Here is an 11,982-nt window from a genome sequence, read left to right as displayed (position 1 = left end):
ATTTATATGTCTAAATAATTTTTTTAAAAATATTAACACTAATATTTCTTTAAATTCGGACGTCATATTTTGAGAGGAAACTGCATCACAAAAGTGAATGGGTCCCAGTTAAATTAAACGATGGCCTTTGGAATAGATATGTTTAAGAAAAGGAATTGTACTTAAAAATAATAGCTTTTGGGATAATGGTAAGGTCATGGGTTAAATTCCCCTGACAATGGACAAGAGCAGATGTGTATATGGTTCAAGTATTATTAGGGTTGGCAATTCATACCCTACTCGCGGATATTCAACTCGGTCCAGTCCGTTCGAATAGGATAGATATCCTATTCGTTGTGGATAGGGTAGGGTACGGGTTTAGGATGTACTCTACCCTACCCTCCCCGCACTTCATATATAACACATAATTTATAAAAATCTCTTCATATAGTGAAGGAAGTAAAAGTTGAACCCACAACATCTCTTATGTAATGACTTATAATAAATGAACAATCACTAAACTAATTAGTTAATTTAGTAATTTAGAGCATTAGTTTTTTATTTTTTATGTTATTAATACGTATAAAATTCGAAATAATTGAATTTTATATTTACTTTAAAAAAATTTGATATTTTTGCGGATAGGGTAGGGTTTAGAATTTTAGGGTACGGATAGAGTTAGGGTTGAGAAATTCTCAACCCGCGAGTAGGGTAGGGTAGGGTTTTAATAAAATTTTCAACCCGCGTGTAGGGTTAGGGTAGGGTCTGGACCCTACCCTACCCTACCCTACCCATTGCCAGCCCTAAGTATTACTTTGTTATTAAAATTTTATTTTTATGAGAATTAAAGATACCTTAGAGAAAGGTGGAAATTGAAATAATGGTATTGTGATTTCCTAGAATCAAACTTATTTAGGAATAGCTTTTCAAACTTTGAACCAAACATGGAAATATGATATTTTCATCTTAAAATTTCTAGGAATTATTTATAATTTCTCCAACCACACGTACCGTATGTCTTCCGACAAAAATAATAAAAAATGGAAAAGTATAGGTAAGAAATGTGAACAATGTCATTATTGTGTGTCATGAATTATCCAAAATTTTCAGGACATGTACGGTGGCAACACTACTTTGAAGGCAAAAGGTGGTCTCTCCGTGGCTGTTCCGGGAGAACTCTCCGGCCTTCACGAGGCATGGAAACAACACGGGAGGCTTCCATGGAAACGACTCGTAAGGCCGGCCGAGATTCTTGCTCGCCAAGGATTCAAGATTTCGCCATACCTTAGGATGCAAATGGAACAAACAGAGTCAGGTATATTGCAAGATAAGGGTCTTCATAGCATATTTGCACCAAATGGAGAACTCTTGAAGATTGGTGAAGTATGTTACAATAAGAAACTGGCAGACACTCTTGGTGCTATTGCCATGTTTGGTCCACAAGCCTTCTATGGTGGATTGGTTGGCCATAATTTGGTTAAGGATGTTCAGAGTGTTGGAGGGATATTGACCATGGAAGACCTAAAAGGATATCAAGTTAAACAAACCAAACCAATAACAAATGATGTTCTTGGACTTGAGATTCTTGCCATGCCTCCTCCTTCAGGTGGGCCTCCAATGATGCTGGTAAGTATATGTAATTCAACACATTGTGATTTTTTATAGTGTAAAATATTATTTTTCCTAACGTTTTTTATTTTTTTTAAATACTCTTAATGATTAATTTCATTCAATTTTGTCTTTAACATTTTTTATTTGTGTGACAATTATTCCTGAACATAAATTCCATCTAAAACGTTAGGAACAAAAGAAAAAATATGATAGTTTTGAAACAAATTAAAATATTAGAGATAAAATTGAATAAACAAAAAACGTGAAGGATAAAATTGAACAAAATTAAACTTTAGGAATATTTTCAAAAAAATTACAAATGTTAAAAACAAAAAATATGCTTTTATCTTATTTTTAGTTCTCTCTTCTTTTTTTTTAATTTTAGTAAAAAATAAGTAGTCCATCTGCATATGGAACCATTTTCTTTCAAAAACTTAAAGTCACTTAATACAAACATACACTTTTTTTTCAAAATTACAAATTGTTTTATATCCGACAATAACTTTACTAACATTACATTAAGGATTTAGTTTAATCTCATGTTCTATTACAGCTGCTAAACATTCTAGCACAATATGAGCTCCCTTCAGGACTTTCTGGCTCCCTTGGGTACCATAGAGAAATTGAAGCTTTGAAACATGTTTTTGCTGTGAGAATGAATCTTGGAGACCCTGATTTTGTGAACATAACTGCTGTTCTTTCTGACATGCTTTCTCCTGAGTTTGCTAAAGTGCTAAAGAATGACATCAATGATAATAGAACTTTTGGTCCCGATCATTATGGTGGCAGGTAGGCTTCTAATTTCACGAATTAAACTAATTCAAAGCTACAATTTGCCACCAATTTTTATTTTTTCTAAATTAAAAGTAAAATACATTTTTATCTTGAAAATATAAAAGAGTAAACAAATTTTCTGAATTAGGAAGATCTTTAGGATGATGGTTTAGATGTATATATATATCATCATTCTAATTTCTAAATTCATGCAACTTTACAACTGTATTTTTTTGGTCCGTAGCAAATTAATTATGGTCTTTGGATGCCATATTTGACTTGTAGTCAATTCCTTGTTCCATATGTCAATCCAACATTTTAAGCATTTATAGCGAATGTTAAGAAAAATGCATTCAATCCGTTGACAAACAATCAATCAAAGCTTGCGTGTCATATTAGCAAACTAGACTTTGTTTGCTAATTTTTTTTTTCCTGAATGATTCAGTAAAATCAATTATGTTATCAATTTGTATCATGATGCAATCAGTTTTGCCGAGAAAGATGAGAGATCTAATTATTTATTTTTTTATTAATTTAAATTTTTGAAAAAATTGATTTCATGATATGATATTAGAACCTCTATAATTTAAGGTGAAAATTCAGGTGTAGTCAATTTCACCTGAAATTTTGACTAAATTTTTATCTAACGAATCTCAATTATCAACTTCAGGTGAAATCACTGACTTTCTAAATTCAATTCTTTTTTATTCTAAAAAAAGAATTTTAAGATAAATCCAAAAAGAAAGAGAAAAAAAAATTATGCAAAAATTTTACACAAATTAAAAGAAATTTTTGAGTGAAAAAACATATTAAAAATATAATTATTCATGTGTCTTTTCTTGAAAAAATAATTTTATGATGAGAAAATAAAAATTGAGTTATGTTATTTGTACTATCTAATACGCGGAGTTGGTGCAGATTTTTTATTATGATTGCATGAAATATGCGATCAAATTTGTGCGAGTCCCTCAGCGTATCCAATGATAAAAATAAATGTGTTGACACGCTAACATTTCTCATGTGATTATGATTTCCACGTGTATCGAAAACTGTTAAATTCTTTGGTGAATGTACTTGCCTTGTCCTTACAGATGGAATCAGATCCATGATCATGGTACTAGTCATCTGAGCGTCATTGATCTTGATCGCAATGCAGTGTCCATGACTACCACTGTGAATGCATATTTTGGTTCAAAGATCCTTTCACCAAGCACAGGAATAGTACTAAACAATGAGATGGATGATTTTTCCATGCCTATGAAAAATGTCTCCAACGACGTTCCACCTCCTGCTCCGCCCAATTTCGTCGCGCCCGGAAAGCGGCCGTTATCGTCCATGAGTCCAACTATTGTCCTCAAGGTAAAAACCCTTTTCCAGCAAACTACCCTAACTGATTTAGATATCTAAATGGGATAAAGTTTTGATTTAGAGTTTTAGATATTAACGTTTGTAATTTTGTGATAAGTTTTAATTTTCTTTCTAAGGTTTAAAATGTTATATTTGTATTACAAATGTTTTATTTCATCCTATTTTATTCCTCTAGTAAGTATTAAATTTTATTTCAAAAATATTGTTTCTTTCTTTATTATTATCATCATTTTTTTTATTATTCTGTCGTTTTTACTCTCAAATCACTATGATTACTATTATGACTACAACTATAATCTTTGCGACCACCTAAAAGAAAATCATAATGGTGAAAGGAATATTTTTGAAAGAAAAATTTTAATTTTGACAAAGGACTAAAATGAGATAAAATAAAACATTTAGAATAAAAATATGACGTTTTAAATATTAAGGACGAAATTAAGATGTAGACCAATTCTAAAATCTAAATGCTCCACCTATAAATGCAGATTATGATGGTTGTTAGTTACCTTGAAAAATCAATGGTCTTGGAAAGTTTTCATACCATTTTATTTAAGGAGAGTTATTTTGAACCGAATGTAATGTATGAGAGCTTTGGCCTAACGGCTATCGGTATCACTAACCAGTTTGGAATAACTTGTGATAATGGCTGAATAGGATGGGAAACTGCAAGCTGCAGTAGGTGCTAGTGGAGGAGCCATGATCATAGCTGGAACATCAGAGGTTATTCTGAATCATTTTGTGAAAGGAATGGATCCTCTTTCTTCTATAATGTCTCCAAGGGTCTATCATCAGGTACTTCTTCCTTGCCTTCATGGTTTAACCGATATGGTCGCCTTGCAATGCAGAGTATTACATAATAAATAAATAGACAAAAGTACACATGAAAGAATTTTAAGTACACCAAAATACATATAAAGATTCGTAAATATCAAAGTGCATCTTAGAAATTGTTTTCAATGAATAAAAGTTCAATCAAATATTTGTAAATAGCAAACCTTAGGTAGAGTTTGTTTTGAGATATTAAAACAGATACTGAGATTCAGTATCATGTTGATTGGTTCAGAGATTGGTACTAAAATTCTGTCTCTGTCTCTAAAATTTCAGTATTTCAATACCTCCAAAAAGTAGGGACACATAGACTAAAATTTTTAGAGATGAAGACTGAAACTTTAATAACATTTTATATCTAAAATACCCTCATTTCAATTAATTAATTCCAATTTTACTGTACAAATTAAATTAGTGTTTTATTCTTGTTTCAATTTCTATCTTTTAGTCTCTGCCTCTCAATCTTATCTTAGGGACACATAGACTAAAATTTTTAGAAATGGAGACTGAAATTTTAATAACATTTTATATCTAAAATACCCTCATTTCAATTAATTAATTCCAATTTTACTTTTTGTACAAATTTTCAATTTTTATCTTTTAGTCTCTGCCTCTCAATCTTATCTTTCCGTCTCTCAATCTTATCTTTCGGTCTCTGACACATTTTGTTCATCCGAAACAATCTTTTGGATATACCGTAATATTTACAAATTTTTTGTATGTACTTTTGTCCACCCCAAATTTTGTTATGTGTATTTTTGTTTATTTACTCCAGAAAAAACTATTAAAAATTAGAAACTAGTATACGTAAGAAACTAACTAATCACAGTCAGCACTTAACTAATTTCTCAACTCCTAACAGTTTCAAATTACAATAAAAATAACACTGGAATGGTCTTCTGTTTTTGCCACTTTTTGAGATTACCTCTGTAACTGGCCAATGTGGTTTATTTATGCAGCTTATACCTAATGTGGTCAATTATGAGAATTGGACAACTGTGAGTGGTGACCACTTTGAACTTCCTTCTGACATAAGGGCAGCCCTTATAAGTAAGGGTCATGTCCTAAAGGGCCTTGCAGGTGGTACAATTTGCCAACTTGTAGTTCAAGACATTGATCCTTCAATGGGGAATAATAAAGAAAGTGGAAAGCTTGTGGCTGTGAGTGACCCAAGAAAGGGTGGTTTACCTTCAGGCTTCTGAGATACAAATCCTCCATCATCGTCATATCTTTGCAGTTTTACTTTAATTAGACCAATAATAATGCTTAGGATAACCATTTTTGAGATATTAAAAAAAAACAATATTGGTACACCTAGTTTGTGAATCATTGATTTGGACAAGTCATGCATCAGTTTGCAAGATAATTCGAATTAAGTTTGCAAGATAATTAGAATTAAGTCCCAAAGTGATTCCTCATAACCCAAAATTAGCAAAAATATACAACTTTAGTTTTTACTGGCGACATAAATCACTTGATGAAAAAAGACCGAAAGACTAACATGGTATATTTTTATCAATTTCAAAGATATAACCAGTGCAATTAAAATCTCGAGAATTATTTTAATGCAAACAACCAATCTAAAGGATTACTTTGGAGTTTTACCCACTTAGTTGCAAAATAAGGGAGACCCTTTGATTATGTGATAATTATATTATTACTGGGAATAGTATTAAGGGCAAACTACATTAATTTATCCTAAAGTTTAGTAAAATTCAACCAAATTTCGTATTTCTAAACGCATATGTTAATCTTTATTGAGATTTAAGTAATAATACAGTCGGTACCTTTGTATTTTAAGATACAAAAATATAAGTGAGAGAAGAATAAACAAAGATATAAGTTCTGTAGAGAGAACAAGAATTTAAGTGGGAATAAACAGAAATTGCAGAATCAACTAAAATAAAACTATGTTCTTCAAAAGAGAGTCCATTGATCTTCAAAAACACACAACATAATATTATACACATTTTACATGACCAACTTCCAAGCAGACTTATTGTAAATATTTGATTTTTGCAACAAACCTATACCAATGCGTCCAAAATTAATTCATTTACAAACTCATGCATAAAATTATGAGAGCAATCATATTTACAACTTCTCCATAACTCAAAAGACTGCTGAAAAAAATGAGCATCCATGTACCACCCCGTCAGCCGCGTGGTACACGGTTTTCTCATGCTCCTAGCCAAAGAAACTTGGCCGCATTTCATCACACCGCAGTTCACGTTACAAGTTAGGATTCTTACACTTGTTGAAGACTAAGCTGGTTCGCGAGGACGATTCGACCAAAGCGAGCTCAGAGCTCTCAGGCGTTGGAAGTATTCCCCCAAAGCAAGCAAGCATCGAGCTGCCTGACGGATAGTCAATATTCGAGACATCTGCTGCAGTGTCTCCTTCCGAAGATGATCAGCCTGGTGTACATAAAAGCATGGTTAATTTCTCTAATCACATGGTTGAATTTCCAATACAAAAGACATAGCTAAACCTCAGAATTCACATGACAATGTATGTAGAAGTTTAGCTAATGATCCTAAAGCATGGTTATATTTCCTTCTTTCACTTACTGATTGATATATGAATCCTATTACTAGATACAGATTAATCTGAAACGGGGTTTGTTGCTTCCCCGTCCAACACGATTTCGTTTATGACCTTTCTTAGAGTCAAACTCAAGACGGAAAAGGACAGGATCTAGACCTTACACTGCTGGACCAACTTGATATTGGTAAAGCATGGTTTTGCTTAATATTTCATTGATTATGCTTGAAATATAAGGATATCATTCTACTTTATGATTTGAACAAATAAAATAATAATAAATATACCATTATGTGATGAAAAATCATTATTACTTAGGCCTCCCTTGGGGATCTACTGAAGTGTATAATGGTAAGTTGGTTACTATAAATGCTTAATGATGAAATTGCCAAACAAGAAACAAGCATTGTAATAGTGACCAATTGGTAGTTTTAAATGAACAGAATTATCTTGAAATCAAACAGAAACTAATCACTTCTGATCCTACTTCACATTACCCAAATGATAGATTTAAAGCACAGTACCATGTTTACAATTTCTTGAACATAATCGGAAAATACATAAATATACACAAGCTTCAAATTTTAATATTGGATCTGTTAATGACTTGTATACTATTGTAGTTGATTGTAGAATAGAATCACAGGGATGCTGGGAAATTGGTGAAATCTGGCAAGTTTTCTTCCGGAATTTGGAACAAAAATTTTGCAATGAATATGGAAAAATGCGTTACAGAATTTAAAACAAATTTCCATTTCAAATTCTATAATTCACTTTTCCAGATTTTGACACATCACTATTAAAACAAAAAAATTAGGGACATACTTTTCCTAGTTTGAGATATCGCTTCAGGACAAAAAAATGGTCAGAATCCGAAATCTTCATTTCCGGGATTCTTGAAGAAGGAAACCAGGAGACTGCTTTTCTTCAATGAAAAAGGGTTTAAGCAGCCCTTCAAGAGTGTATATACACAAAAAAGAAATAAGAAAAATAAGAATTTGGCAACTACTGAACTCCATAATCTTTCAGAGTTCTCTACTAATCAAATTTCCCTTTTAATAAAAGAGGGTAGAAAGAGAAAAAAACATGTAGATTCAGAAAGTACTTTTACAAAACCATGTAAATAAATCATGTGCAAAAAATTAATATCCACATAAGGAATGCTTTAACAGCATAGTAAAAAAGGATTTTTTTTATCAAATTGAAGGTAATGACTAATTAAAAAAAAAGGGGGGGCCATCAGTTGTCCGGCAGCTATGCTATCAGCAAGTGTTTGCTGTAGTTTCTCCATACCTTGTGAAAGGGCGTCTTCGGCTTGCTGACATGATTGTCCGAGGTTGCAGACATCCAATCGTTGTTGCTCCGTCAAAGGTTCAATCAAAGGAAGAAGAACCTGCAATTGAGTATGCCACCACATGATTGGATATTTGCGTAAAACATTTTCACATTAATAGTGCATCGCAATTAAATCCACAGATATAAACTTAATTTAATCAAGGAACTCAATTAAGTCCTTTGCAAATTTCGAAATGCAGGTGTAAAGATGCAATTTTGAGTTCTGACCAAGATAATAAATCTTTAGACAATCAAAAATATTTTGTAGGATATGAATCATCACCTTTAGAAGTTCAGAGGGGCGAAAGCCTCCAATCCATAAGAAAAATCTCTCGGCCGTAGTTTTCCACATGCCGGACATTACATAGAAGACGTCTGCTTTTGCAGCAGCAGATTTCATACGAAAGATTTCGGTGTAGTGATTCATCATATCATCTACAAGTATCCTCAGCTCTAAGTCACCAATATGAGAATTTAAAGCGTTTCTCAGTTCTAAGATTTGACTATTTTGCTTCTCAACCCAGTGTCCATACTCCATCTCGAAAGCTGTGATTCCTGCAAATCGGGTATTCTGAGAATGCTAGAAGTAATTGGAAAAAGAAAATAAAATAAAAGAAAAAGAGTACTATAACACATTAAAGAAGACATAATTTATAATACATTACATCAACCAAAATGAACTAAGATTAGCTTTATGTGAAACCATGAAAATTTCTACCATCAATTGGGGTTACAAGATTGATTTTGATTTGAGACCAAAGGTTGCCAAGGGACTGAGGCAACAAATATTAATATTATGACATGGAAGATGCTAAAACAAGACTTTAGGCATATATTTGCCATTTAGGACAGTTAAAAGAAACAGAATATGATTAACTTAAAAATCTAAAAACACCAAATTTTGAAGGCATGGAATTAGAAGTAGTAGCATGATAACAAACCAACCTGAATTAATAGGTCCAGCAAAACCTAGATGATTAGTATCCAATCCACCGGCTACATACATTCCCTGCAATTTTGTCGGCTCAGGATATTAAATTGACCGGCAAAAAAGTTATGATATTTATAAACGAATAACGATCTATTGAGAAGAAACCATACTGCACCTGCTGTCTCGCACGTTCAAGCTCTTGCTCTAGCTGCATCAACTTCAAACGACTAGATTCTAATTGCTGCACATAGGCCTGTAAGGCAAATATCAGAATTCTCATCAACATTAGCAATATCTAAACACAGTACATGTATGTCGACATATCTATCGATGTATAGCGACCATTCAAACCTTTTTCCGCAAACGACTCTTCCGAGCAGCCTCTCGATTTTGCGCAAGTCGTCTCTGTATCTGCATGTTTAAACATGTGAGATTCCTACTTTTTTTATACTTATATATATTTTAATTTACTGCATTTGTAAAACATCTTATTCTCACCTTATCAATAGGTTTACTTGCTTCTTGGTCATATTTGATATTTGTTCCCAGGATACCATGAGAAGCATCCTCTGACTAGGCAACAAACGGCATAAACAGATTTGATTAGTAGGCAGAATAGGCATTCTCATTTCCCAAGAAAACATAGCAAGAAATTCTGTAAACTCGTGGTACCTGACTATCAAACTTAATGTCGGCTTCATCAATTAAGGGAATGGATGCACTTAAATTGACATTACTTTTGAGGCTATCTCCCCACATATTGATCTGCTGGATAGGATCATACACGCCCATCCTTCTCGAAGAAACGAACTGCGTCAATGGTGAATTCATGCTCTATGGACTAATCGGCACAGAAATTCAGTCAGTGTTCAGCATTCAACACATACATGTATATCAAACTGCTGCCAAGGAAAAAGAAAAACATTAATGCTCAATCAATCTTGCACTAATAAGCACAAGTTATAATGTATACATATGCCTTCAAGAGATGACATTATCAAGTAACCATTCAATGAAAATCAGTCAATATGATTGTTAAGATCAAATAATCTTCTATTTATATAATATAACCAATTCATTACTATACAAGTTACACATAAGAAAAGCGAATGCAAAAGGATAGATGCCTTTATAGAAATAGTGATCATTTAAAACACATTAAACCAAACTCTTTTGAAATACTACTCAAACGTTTGCTTGAAAAGTTGCTCAAAAGTTACCAATTATGTGTCTTTCAAAATAAGACTGCAAAAAGCTATCAGCTGAAAAGACCAAAACACTTTAACAAGAAACAGAAGAAGATGGTGCTGACAAGAATAAGCTATTTAGCTTAAAGACTAAAAGAGCCACTATTGACCATGATGAAGAAGAAAGATATTTATGATTAAGAAGAAATAAAATTAAAAAATAAAAATAGAACTTTGATTCACACATGCACATGCCTCTTCCAATATCATAGTAATAGTAGTAGGAGGGTGAAGGGACCAAAACCAACATAGAAAAGGGTAGCAGAAGATTAATAGGAACCCTTTAAATAACTTAATTATCAATCCAATTTCAAGAAAAATATAGGAAAACCAGACAATAACACAAACACAAACACTGCATAATTCATAATTCTGTTTAACCAATTATATTAATCCAAGCTTTTAGTTTTTTTCTTCCTTCATCATAGCCACAAAAACAACACCACCCTATGCAAAAGATTCCACAGTACTTCTATCTTTTCTTTTCCAAAACAAACCAAAAAAGATGTTAAAGGCTTACATATAAAGGACACATGAAAAACCAAATCCTAAACTATACCCTTTTCCTTTTCCCAAAGGGCAACACCAAAAGAAGTAGCAATAACTAACTGGGAGAAGAAAGAAAGTACCGGTAATCCTAGAAGAACTCGAAATTGTAGCAAAGACAAGAAACAAAAGCAAGCTTAGTTCAAAAACAAAAGACAAAAGCATCTCTCTCTCTCTATGCTTCTTATGTCATAAACTACAAAACAGTGTGTGATCCGTACTTACTTCAGTGGCTTCCTCGTTTTCCACAGCACTTATATGGATTAGGATAATTATTTATTGAGTACTATATTAAAAAAAAGGAAACTTAGAATTAAAATTAACAAAAAGGGGCTAATAATAATAAAAGCCGAACCTAAGAGTTATAGAAAGGTAGCTTTGTTGAAATGAAGAAGCAGCAGAAAGAAAGTACTCATGAGTCATTCATAACCATAAACCTTCCATCATTGCGTTGAGAAGACGACGCCTTTCACAATGCCCAATTTTTTATTCATCAAAATGGAAGATGAAGCCCACCATTATTATTTCTATGATTTTGTATAAAATATTTTACATTATTTGGCCAATCATATTTATTTCTTTAAAAAATTATTTATTTAATTAATATAAAATAAAATTAATTTTGCTGATGATTCTAATAGTTAACATAATTGTTCCATTGTAACTTCTTTTACTGTATAATTTATTAGAACTTAATTTTAATATACTCTTTTGAGTATAAAATTATTTTATATATGTATCTAATTACATAATATTATATTAATAAAAATAATTAATTTTTATATTAACTGCATTATTATTTAAAAGAATATTTAG

At 32.1% G+C, this 11,982-nt stretch overlaps 2 protein-coding genes across 2 annotated transcripts in view; one reads left to right on the top strand and one right to left on the bottom strand.

Moving 5' to 3' along the window:
• Positions 1 to 5,952, top strand: part of LOC107469259 (glutathione hydrolase 1) — a 7,167-nt gene extending 1,215 nt beyond the window's left edge. The window contains exons 3-7 of the mRNA XM_016088635.3: positions 1,090 to 1,605; positions 2,144 to 2,379; positions 3,456 to 3,723; positions 4,390 to 4,527; positions 5,523 to 5,952. Of these exons, the coding sequence (XP_015944121.1) occupies positions 1,090 to 1,605; positions 2,144 to 2,379; positions 3,456 to 3,723; positions 4,390 to 4,527; positions 5,523 to 5,765 (1,401 nt within the window). The 3' untranslated portion in view covers positions 5,766 to 5,952. The remainder of the gene's footprint in view (positions 1 to 1,089; positions 1,606 to 2,143; positions 2,380 to 3,455; positions 3,724 to 4,389; positions 4,528 to 5,522) is intronic.
• A 488-nt stretch (positions 5,953 to 6,440) lies between these two features.
• LOC107469257 (transcription factor TGA1-like) lies at positions 6,441 to 11,667 on the bottom strand. The gene is given in 9 exon segments (XM_016088633.3): positions 6,441 to 7,048; positions 8,323 to 8,500; positions 8,726 to 8,997; positions 9,388 to 9,451; positions 9,549 to 9,626; positions 9,725 to 9,784; positions 9,872 to 9,946; positions 10,046 to 10,272; positions 11,522 to 11,667. Coding segments are annotated over 8 exon segments (1,107 nt in total). The 5' UTR covers positions 10,205 to 10,272; positions 11,522 to 11,667; the 3' UTR covers positions 6,441 to 6,827.
• Positions 11,668 to 11,982: the final 315 nt, after the last annotated feature.

The sequence above is a fragment of the Arachis duranensis genome, chromosome 10 (genome assembly GCF_000817695.3).
Source record: "Arachis duranensis cultivar V14167 chromosome 10, aradu.V14167.gnm2.J7QH, whole genome shotgun sequence".
Lineage (NCBI taxonomy): Eukaryota > Viridiplantae > Streptophyta > Magnoliopsida > Fabales > Fabaceae > Arachis > Arachis duranensis.
This window is presented reverse-complemented; position numbering and strand designations above follow the sequence as displayed.